Source organism: Schistocerca americana, chromosome X (genome assembly GCF_021461395.2).
Source record: "Schistocerca americana isolate TAMUIC-IGC-003095 chromosome X, iqSchAmer2.1, whole genome shotgun sequence".
NCBI lineage: Eukaryota > Metazoa > Arthropoda > Insecta > Orthoptera > Acrididae > Schistocerca > Schistocerca americana.
Window position 1 is genome coordinate 245,655,964 of NC_060130.1, and position 22,114 is coordinate 245,678,077.

A 22,114-nucleotide genomic window follows, 5' to 3' on the forward strand; every position below is an offset into this window, starting at 1 on the left:
GGAATCTCTTTTATGTTTTGTGTGATTTATAATTTATTTCTCATAATTACAGATGTTGGAAAGTTTGTTACTAAAATCACTGATGTGATTTATGAAGGCGTTATTGAATTTTCAAAACCAATTGTAGAGCAAATAGAGGGACTTCACTTTGGTGCAGCAATTGGATTTAGCAAGGTTAGTTCCTTGGTCTTCGATTTTTTCTTCATTTTGTAATTGAGAATCAGCAATATTTTGTGAACTGTATTGTGGGTCATGTGTCTGGTAACTTAAACTTTCATTTGAGGTTTATTTATCATTATGTTCCTCAGTATGTTAACACAGTGAAAATATTAACTTAATGTTTTTCATGAAGTAAGTGATATCAGTGGTTCTTTCTTAAAATATAAATAAAATTAACTCTCCTATTGCTAAATTGTGTGCACCATCTACAAATTCAGCAAAATGAACAATGATAAAATCTAATGTAGATTAAATGTTACAGTAATAGATAAAACTTATTAACTTTAATAGGTTAATTTGTTGCCGATGGATCGCAGATGGTGAGACTTTTTCTCCTTTGTCAATTCTGAATGTTGTAACAAAGAATTTTAGTTCACACATATAATATCTTTTGCCACAGAGTATCTGGTTTGCAGGGCATTGTGAGCTGCAGACAAATACAAAAGACTATAATATCTTCCAACTCAAGGGAACTTAACGGGAAGTCAGTGACATTCTAATAAGAGATAACAGGGAACTTACACAACATTATGTTTCACATAATTTACACTCCTGGAAATGGAAAAAAGAACACATTGACACCGGTGTGTCAGACCCACCATACTTGCTCCGGACACTGCGAGAGGGCTGTACAAGCAATGATCACACGCACGGCACAGCGGACACACCAGGAACCGCGGTGTTGGCCGTTGAATGGCGCTAGCTGCACAGCATTTGTGCACCGCCGCCGTCAGTGTCAGCCAGTTTGCCGTGGCATATGGAGCTCCATTGCAGTCTTTAACACTGGTAGCATGCCGCGACAGCGTGGACGTGAACCGTATGTGCAGTTGACGGACTTTGAGCGAGGTCATATAGTGGGCATGCGGGAGGCCGGGTGGACGTACCGCCGAATTGCTCAACACGTGGGGCGTGAGGTCTCCACAGTACATCGATGTTGTCGCCAGTGGTCGGCGGAAGGTGCACGTGCCCGTCGACCAGGGACCGGACCGCAGCGACGCACGGATGCACGCCAAGACCGTAGGATCCTACGCAGTGCCGTAGGGGACCGCACCGCCACTTCCCAGCAAATTAGGGACACTGTTGCTCTTGGGGTATCGGCGAGGACCATTCGCAACCGTCTCCCTGAAGCTGGGCTACGGTCCCGCACACCGTTAGGCCGTCTTCCGCTCACGCCCCAACATCGTGCAGCCCGCCTCCAGTGGTGTCGCGACAGGCGTGAATGGAGGGACGAATGGAGACGTGTCGTCTTCAGCGATGAGAGTCGCTTCTGCCTTGGTGCCAATGATGGTCGTATGCGTGTTTGGCGCCGTGCAGATGAGCGCCACAATCAGGACTGCATACGACCGAGGCACACAGGGCCAACACCCGGCATCATGGTGTGGGGAGCGATCTCCTACACTGGCCGTACACCACTGGTGATCGTCGAGGGGACACTGAATAGTGCACGGTACATCCAAACCGTCATCGAACCCATCGTTCTACCATTCCTAGACCGGCAAAGGAACTTGCTGTTCCAACAGGACAATGCACGTCCGCATGTATCCCGTGCCACCCAACGTGCTCTAGAAGGTGTAAGTCAACTACCCTGGCCAGCAAGATCTCCGGATCTGTCCCCCATTGAGCATGTTTGGGACTGGATGAAGTGTCGTCTCACGCGGTCTGCACGTCCAGCACGAATGCTGGTCCAACTGAGGCGCCAGGTGGAAATGGCATGGCAAGCCGTTCCACAGGACTACATCCATCATCTCTACGATCGTCTCCATGGGAGAATAGCAGCCTGCATTGCTGCGAAAGGTGGATATACACTGTACTAGTGCCGACATTGTGCATGCTCTGTTGCCTGTGTCTATGTGCCTGTGGTTCTGTCAGTGTGATCATGTGATGTATCTGACCCCAGGAATGTGTCAATAAAGTTTCCCCTTCCTGGGACAATGAATTCACGATGTTCTTATTTCAATTTCCAGGAGTGTATTTCATGCATGGATTCATAAGGATAGGTATACATGGTAAACTGAATGTATTCGGAAATGGAAAATGTTTAGCTGTAGCATTAAATAAGTTTCTTTTATGCTATACATCAAATTTGTTTGTACAACTAAACAATGGAAAATCTGAGCTGGAATACAGCAGTATGAAATAGATTGCTACTCACTACATAGAGGAAGCACTGAGTGGCAGGCAGGTACATTGAAAGAAGATGGCCACTCAATGCCACCACTATGTGGTGAGTAGCAATCTATCCTATCATATATCATTGTCTGTAGAATTGCTACTTACAGTGATTTATAATTAATTTGTAGATAAATGCAGAATTGTAATCAAGAACTATAGTTTTCACACACAAAAACATTACCAAAGGTGAAAGTCACACCAGTTGCCAAGAAAGAAATATTGAAGAAATAGTTAGTTAGGCCAGGAATTGTAACAGTTGTTTCAGAGTTGTAAATTACTTTTCTTGTGAAGTTGCAAAATTTGCCTTAGGAATATATTCATTCATTCATTCATTCATTCATTCATCAAGGGATCATCTCACAAGGAACTAGGATTTGTCAACATAATACAATAAAAATAAATACCTCTATATACATAAACACAGAATAGATGTTTTAGGAGGTTAGGACAAGTGGTTGGCCATGGTCTTACTAAAGGAATAATCCCAGTCTTTGCCTGAAATGATGTAGGAAAACCACGGATGGAAAACCTAACGCAGTATGGCTGGACATAGAAAACTCCATCCTCCCAAATACGAAATCACTTCTGAATATCTACACACCCTCATTTGATTAGTTCCTATTTTGCAATGTTCTTCTGTTCATACACAAGTTGCATTGATACAATTTGTACTACAATTCACCCTACAGACTCATTTCATACCAGTACATGTCACATAGTTGGATAACCATTTTGACCATTACAGTGATCACACACCATGCTTTGGTACATCATTTATAGTTGCTTTACCTATTTATAAGTTATATAACTAATGCTGAAATGTCCTTGCAAATTGTGCATCATAGATGTATAAATTACAGACCACTCATATCATCATATTATACTTCATTTATGCATTATATAGCAGAGGGAAGTAAAGGATTATCTCTGAAAAAATTGTGATTTATTTCAGTGTATTTTAGGGATATCATTGATAGTTATGCCATTTCCTTTTTGTTTTATTTTTGCAAATGGTATTAGCGTTTTCTATTTGAATAACATGGAGGGAAAAAAAGCTTTGTAATAAAGTTAAAAAATAATTTTTATTAACTGAGCTAAGTACGAACCATGTGTTGTCCTCTTGGCAGTATAGACAGTGCAAATAAAGAAGAGATGTGGCACAAAATAGTGATATTAGTGGGATCTTAAATAAACAGTCTTAGTAAAAATTCAGTCAATCAATTCACATTTATACATAGACCTTGGACATTGTTGCATTTATTATTTACTTCTGTTGAGGTGTGAGTTAAGAAGTTTCTATAAATTTCTACTGAGTAACTGGCATACTTGTGTTTATGGCATTGAAAAAGCATGATCTTAAGCACAAAAGCTTTTATTGTAAGTCACATCATAAACAGACTTAAACTTTTGGCTTGACTTGTTTGGGTTCATAAACATTTTATTTCATCTGTTAATACTTTTATGTTGTAATGTCATGTACTGACATGTTCCATGATCTTGGAGATTTGCTCCTCAATTTGGTCCTCTGGAACTAGATGTGTAAATAAATAAATAAAAATAAATATGGTATAAAGGTTCAGTATAATAAGAGAAGTACATAAATTGAAGTCTGATATATTGATTCATAAGGGATAAGGTTTCGTCAATAGTGCAATAAATTTTATAGCTATAAAGGGTGATCAAAAAGTTTCCGTTTGAAGACTGTACACTCCAGAATCAGTATACTGCTCAGGAAAAATCAGTGTGACCATTGAGGCAACCATGTCTCTGATGCACCAGTTTGAAGAAACCCATTTGGTAAAATACAATGTTCTGCTGCATGAGGAAGGCTGCAGCTGCCTGCTGCAAATGCTTGTCTGACAGAAATCATCGACTCTTCATTGACTTTTATCAACCCTTATACTTTGTTGTCAGGATATTAATGTTTATATGGAAAAGAATCTGTGTGGCAGTATTTTTTTAATAATCTTGTTAGTATGTCGATGTATGTACCAAATTTTGAAGAACAATCCAAAAAGTAGAACAATATGATAAAATAGTGTAATCTGATCTACAATAAGGCTGCGTGCTATTCAGTTATTTTGTGCTAATTCTTTCTTTTTATTAATTGTTAATCATGCAGTACTTAATATTGAATGTAGCTCTTTCATGCAGTCTGCAAAAATTTTGAATACTCATTTAACTTCAATGTCGTAACAAATTAATTCAATATGAAACTTGATCTATCTTGCAGACACTGGAACAACTTCAGAATCTAGTTGTACCTCAAGAACTACTTGTATTTGTGCAAGATATTGTGAGTGAACTTAAACAATCAACACTAACATCTGAAATTCATGATCTCCTGGAAGCCATCGAAAAATATATTGAAAAGGTAATTTTACATTTCTTTCTTAAGCTACATAAGGAACATATTGGTTGCAATTTATTTAATTTTGAACCTAAAATATTGCAATCAGAAACCTATTAATTTAATTGTAATCATGTATAATGTGATCTACAGGTTTCAACAAACAAAGATGCAGATACAGAGAAGGAGCTAAAAGTAATTTTTGAGAAGGCTGTTGATGCGGTAGAATCCCTAGTTGATTTTGTAGTCAGTGAAATTACTGGTGGTGAACATACAAAGGATCTGTATGACTTCAATGTAAGTATATTCTCGTGAGCATTTACAACTGCTACATAAACTAAGAAAACAAGTCCTATTAACATTTTTTAATTTTTTCTCTTTATTTACTCATTCATCCATAGGCAAATTGCTTTGTCATCATTACACACACACACACACACACACACACACACACACACACACACACACACACACACACGCACACACACATGCACGTATGTGCGCACGCATGCACAAATGCACACATATCATTTATAATAGAGGTACGTAGTTGAAAAAACAGGGTATATGTAATTCATAATGCAGATATATACATACACCTTTTCTCACTGCATTATGTAAGGCACAAGAGCCTGCTTCAAACAAGAGAAATGAGTCATAAGACTCCTCCGATAAGACACCTTGGTTTTGTATTGCATGGATTAAACTACAATGTATTGTGTTGCTTACAAGCATACTCCATCCTCTTTGTCTACTTTGTAATTGGGCAACCTGCTTATTTATGTATAATAATTTTATGTTGCATGAAGTAAAAACTATTTTTTCGTAAATATTCTTTAAGATATGTTTTAAATTTAAAGAGTTCCTTAATGTTCTTCATCTCTTTTGACATTTTTTATACCTTGACCCCTTGGAAAAAAATAGTGGTTTGGGTTTTTGCTCAATTCATTCTATCTAGGTACACTCAATCACTAATATCCAGTTTGATGATCATGTATGGAGCTGTTTGGTGCATATTGCTCAATTTATATATAAAAAACTCCAGTTTGGAATACATATTCACTTGGAAATGTCTGAATACCCCATTTTTTGAACAGCTCAATGCAGTGGACCCTTTTTATTCTGATGGCTCGTTTTTGCAGTTTGAATACATTTTCCACATTCTGAGCATTTAATTCAAGAATAAAGCAGTTGGGAGCTACAGTTGAAGATATCTAATTAGACTCTTTGCCATATTATGGGTTTGCCTTTATGACTACTCTATAAAACCTTTATGTGTAATATCTAAGAAGACCACCAGGAAATAATTATCAACATTATAAATGATTTTAGATGGAATCACTTCAAGAAAACCCATCCCATGTCCTGTCTTCCAGACACTGCCAGAAGGATGGTTGAAATATATGTCATCTTAATATTTCAAAGTTCTAATTAGTATAATATTTGGAAGTTCAGATTAGTATGCAACTTTGTAGTTTTTCATGATGGACCTTACACAAAAAACTTCTTGATTGCCACTTAGAACAGTCAGAACTAGATAAGTTTGCAATGTACAACACAGCTTGGAAATTTGTAACAAAATCAGGTTCCAAGAAACTCAGTCTCTGTCTCAGATTGTTTCTTACTGGAATTTCACGATAAAAGAAGCAACAACCTTAAAAGGAACCGAAGATTACATACTGGGCATTTCATGGAATTGGGCACTGGATACAGAGAGGCCAGCTAAACTGGCAACAAATGCTGGCAAAAGATATGGAGATTCTAAAACATGGCACTGGTGAAATCATCATCATTCCTGTTTCGTTGGCATAACAGTGGGTATACCACTGCCTTCCAGTCAGTAGTTTCCATAGTCTACCTATGTAAGAAGCTTCCCACTCTCTACTTACTTATAAGTGATGTCATCATGTCCTAGTGATAAGTTTTTGTCCCATATGATGATGATGATGATGATTATGATTATGATAGATGTCACTGCAACATCTTAAATTCATTTTATGTCCTCATAATCCCACTAATTTGATTTGTTACACCTTCAGAAGCTTCTTTCTCTCAACTCTCATTTTCCATTTCCCATATTACATTTCATTGTTCTTGATATGTTTTATCTTCAAAATTGTGTCTCCCTCAGCACAAATTCTGTCCCGTTACTGTGTCTCTTCTTTTTCCTTCATCAGTTCACATGATTGTTATTTTGCTAATTTCACTATCCTCTCCACTGCATTATAAATGGCTTCAGGATTAATCTTTTTGAACACTGAAACCTTTTTTCCTGACATAATTGTAACATTCCCGACAATAGGTTCACAAAAAATGAGCTCAAAAAATTTTTGAATCGTGGGTAAAATATGTACAAGGGTGGTTTAAAAAGTTCTCGGAACAGAATAGAAAAAAGGTACATCACTGATTTTTTTTATTTTTCAATGTAGGTTCCTTGTATATTAATACACTTGGTCCTACAATGTTCCAGTGCCTTGATCCCACCTCAAAACTGAGTTTCCTCCTGCCCTGCAAAATAGTTGTCAACTCCAGCTATCAATTCTTCGTTTGAAGTGAATCGTCATCCACCAAGAAAAATTTTCTGTTTTTGGAAGAGATGGAAGTCTGACAGACCCATATCAGGTGAATAAGGCGCGTGTGGCAACACTTCATACCTTAGTTTGTGTAATTTCGCCATGGCGACAGCATGTGTGCGGGAGCATGTCATGAATCATGGCACTCATCTTGCAGATAATTTTTTCATTTCTAATTCCTCAGTTAAAATGTCATATACCCTTTCAGAGGACATCTTGCAAACGTGAGCAATTTCACACATTTTCAATCAGCGATCCTCCATGACCATTTTGTGTGCTTTTGCAATGATTTCTGGAGTAGTGACCCATCTTGGCCGATTACTGCGCGGATCATCATGTAAGCTCTCCTGACCAAATTCAGATTCATTTGTTCACTTGGCAACAGTTGAATATAGAGGAGCAGAGTCCCTGAGTGTATTCTGGAAAGCGGCATGAATGTCCTTTGCTTTCATACCTTTCATTGTGAAGTACTTAATCACTGCTCAAATCTTGATTTTTTTCCATCTTTGCAAATCACTACGCGGGAAGAACAAAGGAGCCACATCAATGCCACAGCTCTCTTCCAAGAGCACTGACATGGCACATGTTCACAGGCAACAGTCCGATGAATATCACGTGAACAACTTGTTGCTAGCACTGATCTCTCATGGTGATTCTGAGGACTTTTCAAACCACCCTCATAAATCAATAATAAATAAATAAATGTCAAGCAGTATTTTGTAGATAATTTTTTGTGTCCTCAAATAGAAATCTTATTTTAATGTCTGATAGATTAAACCTCAATAATAACACATGTAACAAATATTGAAACTGTTTAAGAACTGTATGTTTATTTCTTTCAGATTCCAGCAGCACTGCCATCTTTCATACAGTTACCAAGAGTATTTTCAGTTCGTTTCAGTCCATTTATCTACCTTGTTTCAAATGGAGTGCCATGTTTAAGTGAACTCATTGCTTCTTACAGACCTTCATTAGATATTGATAAACTGATACCACCATATGATGGTAAGAGAAACACTGTTTGTAGCACCATTTCTATTTTGTTATGTTTGATGAAATATCTGAGGGAGTTACAAGGTTATGATACTGACTGTCTGTACATGACAAATTTGGCACTTTAAGATTTTTCATTAGAAAATGAAAAGAAAAGAAGCTTGTTCACCGGTTTAGGTAGCTCATATCCTCCAACAACTATAACATTCATTAATGTGGGGTGTCAGTTTCTTTACAATTTACCTTTTAATTTTGATGATAACCACTTTCATGTTATTCATTTTATTTTGCAGCAACAGCTATTCTACTGAATTCGCATCACTTCTTCACATTTGATCATCGGCATCTAACATTCAAAGGAATATGTTCATACATTTTGGCCCAAGATGCACAGGATGGAAACTTCACGATAATTGCTAATATTGAAGGTGGATCACTCAAATCGATTATTGTTAGTGATCATGCAACAACATATGAGTTGGCATCAGATAAGTCGGTAAGCAAAGCCATTTAATAATGTTGCTCAAGTATTCTGCATGTTTTACATACTTTATACTTTAAGTTATACTGCTATTAATAATCATTCATGTCTCTATGGTGTATCAAGGTTAACTTTATATATTATCAATTAGAATTCTTTTAAACTGGGCATTACATGATGACAAATCATATGCCATGGTAATCAATTATTAACAAAAAATAAATAAAAATGAGAAATTAACATAAACAATGTTAACACAACTCATAGATTAGTCTTAGACCTGGCCAACTGCTGCGTACAAGGCAGTCTGATGGGTGATCTGTGATTGTGGGACAAGTGATCAGCATGTCGCTAGTCTCTCCAGTCGTTATTGCCAGGTGAATTGTGCTGATGCTGCTGCTTCTTTATGCAAGCAGCTCCTCAATTGGCCTTATGAGGCCCTGTGGACCCTATTCCAGACCTCCCTGCCTTAGAAAAAATTCTGAGGAGGTACTGATTTGAACCCCTGTCCTTCTGCAGCAAAGGCAGCAGTGCTAACCTTTGACTACAAAAGTGGTAAAAAGAGAAAGACAGACATAAAATATACTAATCAGAAGTGTAAACAGTGTTACATCTGACTTCTGCTCAGGCAGAGGACATAAATAACCCACTACCGTTATTTATTTTTTTTTATTTTTTTTTTAAAGTCTTGGTATTTGTAAAAATGCAGTTGCTTTTTGATAAACACATAGAAAATACTTTCAGGAGCATCACTTACTGCTGATTTTTTTACAGTTATTGGTTAATGGAAGACCTACAGAATACCCTGCAGATGAAGGAGATTTCCATGCTTGGAGAGAATATAACAGAGTCGGTATTCAAAACAAAGCTGGTGTGAAAGTTACCTGTGAAACAAGTATTGAACTTTGTACATTTGAAATAAATGGATTCTATTTTGGAAAGACAAGAGGATTACTTGGAACAATTAATAATGAACCATGGGATGACTTCACCAAACCAGATGGACAAGTAAGATAAAATATAAATGGTAACAATATTGTATTTCTTTGAGTTCCGTTTGTCAAGTGGAATTAAGATTCATAAACAAATTTTGTATTTACTTGTTTACTACATTTTTTATTCTGATTTGAAGCTTGTCAAAACATTCAGCACTTATATTTCAGAACAGCAAAATGTTTCTCTTTGGAGAGGATTTAGTAGACAAAAGAATATTTTTTATTGCGCATCCAAATATTTCTTATCTCCTACCATGATTTTCACAGTTGCCTCCAATTCTGAGCCACTCATAGTAGCACACAATAAAACCACTTTTTTATATGCTCCTTATGGAAATTTGCTGTGAGAGATGATAACCAGCTGTTGACAGTTTCTTTCACTTTGTTGCCATTATGGAAGGACAAGAAAAACTTATATTTTCCTAATAACATAATCAATGATTGTCAGCAGTTCCTCACTCACTTCTGATTAGCACCCATTTTGTTCTTCATTATAAGTATTTTCAAACCCAGAAATTATCATTCACACCTATTTATGAAGCATTGCCTCACTCATTGCCTCTTACACATACTCTTTACAGATTTGTCAATCATGATTTAACAAATGTTTGCAATTTTAGTTCTGTAAATCTTCAGCATCTGTCACTACTAATAAACAACTTACAAGAAAGTGAAATGATTTATACTCTTAGCCAAAAAACTACCTTTTTCTGATGTATATACAAAATGTCAGTCAAATTGCATTGTTGCCAGGATTCATCAAGACAAATTACTTTCAGGATTATCTCTCATATATTTCAACCTGCTGGGGAGATTTTCTGTCCATTTTACAAAATGCTGAATTTTTAATTGAATATGAAATATCTTTTCACCTTATTGTTTCAGTATTTGAGAGTAGGATATTTGAGAGTAAATAGCCCATATGATCATTGTTTTGTGATCACCTACATATTTGAATGTGACATGCCACTGTTATAATCATATGTCAGTATCAGTGGTATGCTGTTGCCAACCGTGTTGCATGCAGTACAGCATTCTTGGTCAAAATAAAAATGTCATCTGTCTTCCAGCAATTGCAAACCTTATTATTTGATACCTCTTCAGGGGCTGGCACATAAATTTTGCTACATATTTTATTGCACAGTTTCTCATGTCTCAAGACTGAGTGCAGCCATTCCAGACTTTTACACCCCAGAAAAATATGAGGTGATTACCAAGTTCAGACCTGGGATAACAAGACCATGGAGATGGCACAGTTTCCTGTTGAATATCAAAGTGATAGCAGTATTAACTGATTCAAGTTGTTATTCCAGGCAATCACAGTTACTCAATAGGACTCAGATATGATGAATGTAGCAGACACCCAGGATTACAAAAATCTATGCCAAATTGATCGGACTACCCTACACAATGAGTATGATGATGCCTAGGTGATTTCTCATCTTATAAGGTGATAGTCCTATTAAAAAAATAGTAACATTATCAGTTGTATGCAAGGGCAACAATACAATAAATTTGTAGTGTTGCTAAAGACACAGCAGAGTGGAGTGGATTGTAACTATTATGCAACAGATTTTTTCCAGTTATGAACTATCCAATTTATGTAGTCATTGCAACTGGACAAACTGTTTTACTACTGAACTTCCATTAGTTTTAGGTGATACAACCATCTGCGGGAATAACTGTCATGCATTTGTGGTACATTGTTATGCTAGAGCTCGTGTCAGAGTGACCATTGTTGTGTTGGGTAGACAGCAGTTCTCCAGTGCTGCATCTGTTGGTGCGAACAAATTATCAAACTCAGTTGTCACATCAACTATTAGTCCTTCCTGCATTCCACAGTTATGGAAACAGTTCATTGATTCCCCATGCTTCTATAAATATTGATATTCTCTCACTGCAGCACCTTTGCAACATCATGCAGTCAATGCCAAATGCTCAGCCCTCTTGGCACCTGCTATCTATAATTTGTCAAAAAATGCTGTTTGCTTCTCCACTGCTGCATGCAAAACTTGATGATGACTCAGTGTGTGTGTACATACATATTTCAGTACTTCTAAACAAGCTTTGACAATTGCAACTACATATGCTGACATTCACCAGAAAATTTGGATCTGGTTCTCTGAAGGATAAAATAAATTAATATCAATATATTGTCTAAAGATCTAAGATGATTTGCGAATAATGGATCTCCTGTTGTTTTTGACTGTCTTTCAGTTTAATCAATGCCTCTGGTTTATTCTTGATGATTTCAAATATTTCATATTGACACAAAGTCTACAAAAATAGTAATCAACAAATAACTGACCTGTCTTAGTTCACTGTGCTCTCAAAAATCTTGAAAAAAAAACTGAAGATGTGATTTGTAGTCACTTTATAAGAAATTGTAAAAAATTTATAAGAAAACATATCAGAATTCATCTTCTCTGAAACATACTCCACCGAAAAAAATATTTTGACAGTCCCATTTTTTACTTGTGGTCTTAGATATGATACAACAAAACTTTATCATTTACTGATTTTGGATGTCTAAAAGGAAAGCACCAATTTTATACATGAACAAATGAAATGATCTCCCTTCTGCTCGCAGGTGACAATTTGGAAAATACAGCACTTAAAATTTCTTGTATATTTCTTTTTTTTTATCCTTCCTATACAATTTATATATTATTTCAATCTAAATGAAAATAAATTTATGCAATTAGCTCTAGCCTTATTGGTTGTAACAATGCAAAAATATATATAAATGTGCTTCGGAATATGTTACTTTGAAATATTATCTTTTAAATTCAGTAAACCCTTTTTCAGGTCGCTAAACAAGCAAATGAATTTGGAAATGCATGGAAAGTCAATACTAAGTGTGCTGATGTAGAAGGTGTTGATCATCATGAACATAACATTAAAATTGAAGAATGTGAGGAGGTGTTTTCAAAGGCCAGTCTTTTGAGGTATGTAAATCTTTTACAACTTGCAATGTTTAATAAAAAATACTTAATGGGCTGACTAATGTAAGTGGTGGCCTCTTGTAACAACTGCTGCAGGACGTAAGAGAAGTCTTTTAAAATATTCAGTTACAGGTACTGAATTATGTTCAACAGAAAAAGACTAAAAAAAGTCACTGATACTAAACAGAAAAATTTATCTGAGAAGCTTTTGTTATGGGGGGTTCTAAATTGTAACAGTACAGTGACATATGTGCTCCAAATTTGTTTTTAGTTTTGATACAAGGAAAAAGATTTTCATCACTAGTATCTGGCTCATTAGAAAATACGAAACAGCATATACGGTTCCTGATAGTGAGAATGTGAATTAATATTTATAGATATCTTAAATTTGAAACCCATGCATGTCTGTTGGAACAAGAGCACAAACCATTATTTGTGGCAGCTATCCATCAGACATGGGGAACATGTTCTGCACCATCATTTGTGACAGGAACAACATCAACTCTTTAGAGTCATCTATACAATTTGTATTTGACTTATTGCACAAATGTTAGAATAAAGCAACAGATAGACACATCTACTCATGACATGCCCAAGTTGACAAGTTCAATGATGGGACTCTGTCAAAAAGAAATTTTTTCTCTATAATTGCAGTGGAAAGAGACAGATATTCCTAAGTGTCTTCTGATAAAAACCATCAGTGATGTAGTGGCTTTCTTATGAAAGCCATTAATACAACAATTCATGAACTCGGTTATGTGTTTATGAGCTGTCATGGTATCAATCAAAAATACTCCAAACAGGAGATCATATGAAACAGGCATAACTAAATGTCTATTTCAATTCATTTTGCTGAAACTAGATGAATGTAGTATACCCCATTCCTCCCCTAGCTAAAGCATAATGAGAATCACTGTCTCATCTGTGAACAGAAATAACTATCAGTGATTCAATGTCAGTTTACAAGTGATCTAGTTAAGTGTGAGTGCTTTCTTCTATGATGACAAATAAATGGCATAAGTTCCATAGATCTTGAGATACACAAGCTGCAGTCATAAAATTGCCTATCAGTTGTAATTGTAAATGTAGTAATGCCAAGTAACTGAAACATCTATATACAATCAATGCTGAACTCATTTCTGTCAATACTCACAAAACTGTATCAGTTGTCACTGATTGATGTCACTTGTTTTTGGCCCCTGTCTTAACTATACTAGGTATTTTCCATTAATTTGAACTACTTCCATAGCCCACCAGAGTATGAATATTGAGAATATCTTACAGGCCACCATATCTTTCAGTTGTATGTCAACATCATTCAGCAGATAAATGTTGCCTGTGAACAGTTTTATATCTGTTTTCACTTATCCGTAATATAACTTTTTCAGTAACTATGAATAATGGGTACGTAACTGTGTAGGGAACTAATCAGGGTAGCTCCTAAAGACCAATCCAAATGCTCACAAAGTAACAATCTTGATGAATTCCTTTAAGAACAAATATGAACAGCTTCTCACAAACGGGCACTGCCCCACTTATGGTGAGCCAAGTCTGCAGTCTTCCTGACCAAATTTATTACGGGTGACACAATGACTGACTGCCAAAGGAAAATGTTGACTGTGGTCTATAGGAATTTGCTAGCATGTGGTCAGTACTGGTTTTGTTCATTCGAATCTCAGATATTTAGCACCAGTCAGATCTGGACTGAGAGTGCTGTGAGCACAGCTCTGCTGTTGTTTAGCAGTCTACATAGGTCTTGCAAAACTCTGCAGGCCCTGGCAGGTTAGTGTACAATGGGGAGGGTTGTCAAAGGCCCTGCAGTCACTTGCAATTTGCTGTGACACCATGGGCCATGTCCAACTACTTTGGCACCAGTGCCCTGCTATACAAATCTTGGATATGTGAAATAATTTATAAATGTGTAAAAATAAATGTTACTTAAACAATTATATAGTAAGAATATGTGTGTAATTTTAATTTACCTTCTTATTTTGGTGAAACTTTGTATTACTGTAGCCTTATTGTGATTTGTCTTTAAACAGTAACTGATAAACTTAGATTGTGGGAATATCTACCTACTTACTCTCACTTCTTTTTTTCTGATGCTAAATATAACTGTATCATCATTTTGCCCTGTCCAGTATCAGTTGTACAATGTGTGCTGTATGATAAAACAGCATGAATAAAAAAATCAGTCAGTCAAGAAACAAACTGATTATACCATTTTTATTTAGGGGCAGTGTATTGCATAACCTTGTAACAAGAATAGAGGTTGGTAGAATTAGAAGGGGAGCTAAGATGAAATGAGATGTAGTGGGATTATTGTAAGTGCAGTAATAAAACAGAGAATGAATGGAATGAAATCAAATCATGTGCTTTGCTTCAGAGAAACAGAGCATAGGTGTACTTTATTTAAAACAGAAAATAAAAATAATATTACAGATATTGAAAAATGTGAGAAATTATAGCAAAACTGGTTTTAAAGCCAGAAAAGATATTCCACTGATATCATTCACGTTTATGTACCAGAATGCTCATATTCAGCTGGCAAAGTAGATGACGTCTATAAAAACTTTGAAAGCTAATAAGTGAAAGTAAAACCCACTACAAGATGATAATAGGAGATTTTAATGTGAAGGAGGGACAAGACTAATAGATTTAGGGCAATTGAAGACTGACTGGATGAACAGCAAAATAAATAAACAGAAGATTAAATATGGACTGTAGTGCTTCTGACAGTTTGAATGAGATTTAAAAAAGCTGATGTGTCTGGAAAGGTAAGCTCGCAATTGGTTTATGCTACCAGTTTCGGCTGATACAAGTGAGACATGAATTTTTGATCAAAAAATCATTCAAAATCTGATAACTGCTAAAAAATCAGTCAAGAGATTAATATTGGGAATTACTAGGGGGCACAGGAAAACAAACAAATTGGTCAGGAACAGAGCAGAAGACATAATTATGACTCTAATGAAAACAGAATGGAAATGGGTTGGACATAGCTAGGCAAATAGGGGGTAGGCGGACCAAGGATGTTCTTTGTGGGATTCCATGAAATAGAGAAAGGAATGAGACAGTGATGTAATGGAAAATGGGTAGATGATGTTAGGAAACATAGAGGAGCAACATAGTTGACAGTAATATGTCGAAAATTCTATAGAAGGCTGTTATCTGACAGCACTGATTATTATTATGATGATGATGCTCCTGGAATTTCTTTGTGTGTTGTTACTTTACATGACATTAGATAATTTATCTTACATATTTTTAGCTCTTTGCATATGTTTTATGCTCATTAACTTATGTATGGAGTAAATGCATGTTACTGGTACATCAACAGTGTTTCTTCATCTGCATCTGTACTTTGCAAACCACTGTAAACTTCATAGCAAAGAGTAATTCCAACTGTGCCACTTATTAAGGCTTTATCTTGTTCTGTTACAAAATGGAGAATGAGAAGGAATTGCCTAAATGCCTTCGTGAGCACTGAGATTAGGCTAACTTTGTCATTGTGACCCCTATGTGAGTGATATGTTGGAGATATGGTATATTCCTAGAACCCTCATGAAATGCTGGGTCTTGAAACTTTGTAAGTAGGGCCTCATGGGATAGTTAGCACTGTGCCGTAATTTTCTGCATCGGCTAATTCAAGTTTTTTATTATATCTGTGATGCCCTCCTGTGGCTTAAACAAACATGTGCCATTAATGCTGCCATTCTTCATATTTCAATATCCACCTTCTTTTATGCACTCCATTGTTTTTTCCAACTAGGATTTTCTATTATTGTACTGTTTTTTCCAACAGGGATTTTCCATTGTTGGACTAGGCCCTAGGTTAACAGTATCTTTCTGATTCAGTCATTCACCAAATGAAGTGAGAACTGCCTAACATAGAAAGGAGAAGTTGAGCAGTCAATAGCCACATAAACAAGAAGCTGAAAATTTTAGTTTAGCTTTAAAACTTATGTTTTTCTTCTACTCATTCCAGCGTTGTAATTCCATCTCAAATTTCTGAGTATTGTATTACATGAACACTATCTTTTTGATTTATTACAGCCCATGCTTTCTCTTCGTGGATCCAGCTCCTTATCTGGAAGCTTGCAATCACATTGCACATGAGGCAAATACAAATGAAGAAAAGGGATTAGCTGCTTGTAGGACGGCAGCCGCATATGTAAAAGCTTGCAGTGTTGAAAATGTGGTTGTACCAGTGCCAACACACTGTGGTAAGTTTTAAATATAATATCATAACACTAATTTAATTTGTTTCTAAGGCACTCTGTTGTTAATATTTATGACTGGATGAGTGCACTCTGCCAAGCTTCCCTTTACTTACCTCCTACTGTGATTAGTTGTAGTTAGTAATTTGCAGTGATAGTTAGGTTTGCATCAATACCATGACAGAATTAACAAGTGACATCAATGGTAATACACTGATGAGCCAAAACATTATGACAACTTACTTAAGAGCATGTTGGTCAACCTGTGGAATGCAATTCAGCAGATATTCTGCGTGCCATGGATATGGCAAGTACTCAATGGTTTCCAGAGGTTTTTGGCACGAGATGCCTATGCTCAGGTCACACACGTCATGCAATTTACAAGTGGCTGGTTTGCGGGTGGGGAGCTGGCATTCGATAGTGTCCCAGTTGGGTTTCATTGGATTCAGATAAGCCAAATTTGATGGCCAAGACATGAGTGAGATATCACTATCATGCTCATCAATCCATTGCAGCATGACTCTGGTTTTGTAACACAGACAATTCTCCTACTGGAAGATGCCATTGCTGGTGCGGAAGACCTAAAGGATAATGGGATGCAGGTGGACCCTAATAATGTTCATGTAGTCCACAGCTGTCATGGTGCCTTCAAATACTACCACAGGTCCCATGGAAGCCCAGGTGAATATTCGCCAACAACATAATACCACCCCCACATGCTTTCATGCATGGCATACTGCATGTTCTGAGCAACCGTTCGCCTGGATGGTCATTACCATCAACCTTGTTTAGCCATAAGTGGGATTCATCCGACCAGGTGACATGATTCCAATGATCTGTGGACCAATCTCAAAGAGACTGTGCCCTCTGTAATCATAATTGCCAATGTTTTTGGGTCAGCATGGGAACATATAAGTGTGCTGCAGAAGACAACATTCAACACTGTGCACTGAACAGTGTGCTCCAGAACCCTTGTGCCTGTGCCAGCATTGTACTCTGCCATCATATCTATGACAGATCGCTGCCTATCCTGTTTTAGGGAGCAGGTAACCCTCCGATCCCTATGTTCTCTGGTGACATATGGATGTCCAAATTCCTGTCACCTGCTCATGGTTTCAGCATTCTTCAACCACTTTCTATAGATGCTCATGACAGTAGCACTTGAACAGGCAACCTGCTTTGCCATTTCTGAGATGCTCGCTCCATATACTGGCCACAACAATCTGGGTTATGTCAAAGTCACTAAGTCGGGGGATGTCCAGTTTTGCACCCCTTATTATCACTAGAATGATTCCCCATTCATCTTTGCTCTGATAATATACCGGGTGATCAAAAAGTCAGTATAAATGTGAAAACTTAATAAACCACAGAATAATGTAGATAGAGAGGTAAAAACTGACACATGCTTGGAATACATGGGGTTTTATTAGAACGAAAAAAAAGTTCACAAAATGTCCGACAGATGGTGCTGGACAGCAAAACGTCAGTGACTGCGCATGACAATCATGTATTAAATGAGCTGTAATGAGAGAGAGAATCAGATGCGCCAGCATGTTGACGTTACCTGAAAAGGTGCTTTTAGTGAAGCTGTATTATCAGAATGGGGAATGTGCTAGTTCAGCATTATGATCCTATCAACATAGGAAGGGGATTCGAACGGGTAAAGGTCAATTGACAAATGCAGCTGTGCCGAGAATGATTTCGAAGTTCGAAGCCACGGGTTGTTTAGACAATAGACACCATAGTGGCCGACCGAGCACAAGGCGTAATGCTGCTGAGACAGTTCAGGAAGAAATGGAGACTGTGCAGTCACACATCACTCCGGCATTCCATACACTACTGTTTGGTTGGCACTGAGGCATATCCTCCGATGCTATCTGTACAAAATCCATCGGCATCATGAACTGTTACCTGGCGATTTAGTGAAGCGAAGGGCATTTGCGGTGTGGGCGTTTCAAAAGATGGCAGAAGATGACGATTGGTTGAGTAACGTGTTGTGGACCAACAAAGCTCATTTCACACTCCGAGGGCCTGTCAACGCCCACAACTGCAAAATATGGGCTACCGAAAATCCTAGAACTGTCGTGGAATCTCCATTGCACGACGAGAAAGTCATGGCATGGGTTGTATTTGCCACATCTACCGTTATCAAGCCTTTTTTCTTTGAGGAAATGTGTAATTCTGGTTTTGTAACTGCTACCGTGACGGGTGAGAGGTACGCCGATATGTTACAGAATCGCATCATCCCCAGCCTGGCTGATAAACACCTGCTGGAACATACGATGTTTATGCAGGATGGCGCTCCACCCCATGTTGCTAAACACATGAAAGCTTTCTTGCGCACGTCGTTTGGTGATGATCGTGTGCTCAGCCACCACTTTCGTCATGCTTGGCCTACCAGGTCCACAGACCTCAGTCGGTGGGATTATTGGCTTTGGGGCTACCTGAAGTCGCAAGTGTATCGAGATCGACCGACATCTCTAGGGATGCTGAAAGACAACATCCGACACCAACGCCTCACTATAACTCCGGACATGCTTTACAGTGCTGTTCACAACATTATTCCTCGACTACAGCTATTGTTGAGGAATGATGGTGGACATATTGAGGATTTCCTGTAAAGAACATCATCTTTGCTTTGTCTTACTTTGTTATGCTAATTATTGCTATTCTGATCAGATGAAGCGCCATCTGTCGGACATTTTTTGAACTTTTGTCTTTAACCCCACGTCATTCCAAGCATGTGTGTCAATTTGTACCTCTCTATCTACATTATTCAGTGATTTATTCAGTTTTCAAATTTATACTGACTTTTTGATCACCCGGTACTTCTCTTACCATGTCAGGTGCCCTCAGCACCAACAGGCAGCATACAACCTCATTGTGGGCAGTGGCCATAATGTTTTGGCTCATCGGTGTATATCTGTAATATTACTGACTATGTGTGGGGAGTATGATGACTACTTCAGGTGAAGCATTCATAATAAAGAATCTCTGCAGTAAAAGACTGCTACATGAATTGCTCCACATCTTAGCTAAAGTGGTAGGAGTTTGGGATACAGCCAAAACTAATGGAATCAAGTTACTTAAGTTAATGTCATTCCATTAATTCTCATGCTATCTCATGTTCAGGTTTACTAGAAGGTGGAACGACACAAAAGCAGTTATAAAAGGCATAGAACAGTTTTTTGCCAGTGCGGCTAAGGAAGACAGACTGCACTCTACTGTTCCAATTACTATTGTTGAAATACAATGAATGTAGTTAATTTTTCTGTAATGTCAATACAAGCATCAGGAAAATGGCACCAGATAAATATTTGATGTTGTGGGGGAAAAAAAATAGTTATGAATAAACCATTTTTTTCATAAACTGGCTTCAGGGGTTTTGTTATACGTGAAGATTTGTTGTGTAGCATACTCAACAAGCATAAATGAAGTCATGGGCTCAGAAGACAGTAAAAGTCATACATTTATCTAACTTCATTTACTCATAGGTTGTGTTTCCAATACTGAGAGAGTGTCAGAGTCTGGAACAGAAGAGACTGCCTTGTGAGTGAGTGAAAAAAATGGAACAAAAACTAAAAATATGTGAAATGCAGGGAGCAGTGTGAATACAAACTAATGAAGCAACTATGTGATCAGAAATGTGAGGCAGAATGGAGGGAAAGAATGCACAGTGGACACAATTTGATGTGTCAGATAAGTGACCTACTCTAGTGCCGAATTCTTTTTCTAGTTATAAAATCAATGCTCTGCAACTTAATGTGAAAATTATGGTATTTATGTGAGTACAACATATGTCTCCTATAAAATTTTCCAGTTTCCCTCAATAGTGGAAAATTGAAACTAGATGGTACCTGGTATGACAATCAGTATGTGTTATGTGAGATACCAATCAAATTTGGAGTAATAAGAGAAATTGAATGTGAGAAATTAAGATGTTGAATTAGGCCATAAAATTCATATGGACATGTCATTGGCTGGGTAAAACTCAGAGATATGGATTTCAATCTCAGAGTAATAAGCAGTTTTAATTTTCATTAAATATTATTGGTGTGTATTTTTCTGTGAAGTAAGAACCTTTATTTGGAATAGCTCATAGCTTGATTATAGCTGGAACTAGTCATCAGTTCCATATGCCTAAATTAGAATGAGAATTTATACCTTTGTATATGTGATGTGTGACTGCAATCCTGGGAGAATTCTGAGTGGGATGTGACCCCTGCACTCTGATTTGCATCTGGAATAAGAGAGATGTTTTCCATAGGAAACAGTGCTTGCAGGATTGTTGGGTCATCACTGTTAACACATTCTGCAAAATACTCTACATATACCCTGTACTTTTCCATTTGTATACCAAAACAGGCATTATTTAATTGAATTTTCAATTAATTCCAACTTTTGAGAATACTTTTACTTAATGGGTTTTGTGTGTGTGTGTGTGTGTGTGTGTGTGTGTGTGTGTGTGAAGGGGAGGGGTATGTTCAAATTCTGTTGTATTACAAATATATTTGCATAATCAATTTTCATTTTGTTATTCAGTTCACTGTTCTGTAAATGGAGATGCGTCTATTGATATTGGGCAGTCATTCTCTGTCAAAGTTCCTCAGAAGTCGGCAGATATACTTATTGTACTGGAACAAGTGACTGGAAATGCTGAAACTGTGAAAGATTTTGTGAGCCCCATAGTCTCTCAACTCACACAGGAATTGGGCAGCAGAGGAATCAGGTTAGAGATATTAATAATTTTTCTGAATTGGATTTTAATATTTTTTTCTGAATTAAGTTACAACAGTTAGAGTGAATTAACAACACAATGATTTGTGTTTTAGCGATGTCTGGATTTCATTAATTGGGTATGGAGCACCAGGTCAAGAATATCCACACCTCTACACAAGTGCTGGTGGCAAATTTAGTTATGATGGGAAACAAAAGAACATTGAGTTTGGTGAACGGAAAGTTCTTGGACCAATTCCATTAGAAAGCTTCATTGATACTTTAGACTGGCTGGATGAATTTACAGATCAAGCATTCCATTTCATCACAACTGCAGAGACCATTTTGGACTATCCATTTAGGCCAGGTGCTGCAAAATCAATTATCTATGTTCTGGACACATCCTGCGAAACTACAACACTTTTGAAACATGTAAGTAATTTCTAATTA

General features: G+C 37.2%; 1 protein-coding gene across 2 annotated transcripts in view; it reads left to right on the forward strand.

Moving 5' to 3' along the window:
- Window positions 1-22,114, forward strand: part of LOC124556506 (apolipophorins) — a 127,203-nt gene that overhangs the window by 103,406 nt on the left and 1,683 nt on the right. For both annotated transcript variants that reach the window (XM_047130462.1, XM_047130463.1), the window contains exons 42-51: window positions 53-174; window positions 4,625-4,765; window positions 4,895-5,038; window positions 8,157-8,319; window positions 8,601-8,803; window positions 9,563-9,796; window positions 12,592-12,731; window positions 16,785-16,954; window positions 21,491-21,677; window positions 21,781-22,096. In XM_047130462.1, the coding sequence (XP_046986418.1) occupies window positions 53-174; window positions 4,625-4,765; window positions 4,895-5,038; window positions 8,157-8,319; window positions 8,601-8,803; window positions 9,563-9,796; window positions 12,592-12,731; window positions 16,785-16,954; window positions 21,491-21,677; window positions 21,781-22,096 (1,820 nt within the window). The remainder of the gene's footprint in view (window positions 1-52; window positions 175-4,624; window positions 4,766-4,894; window positions 5,039-8,156; window positions 8,320-8,600; window positions 8,804-9,562; window positions 9,797-12,591; window positions 12,732-16,784; window positions 16,955-21,490; window positions 21,678-21,780; window positions 22,097-22,114) is intronic.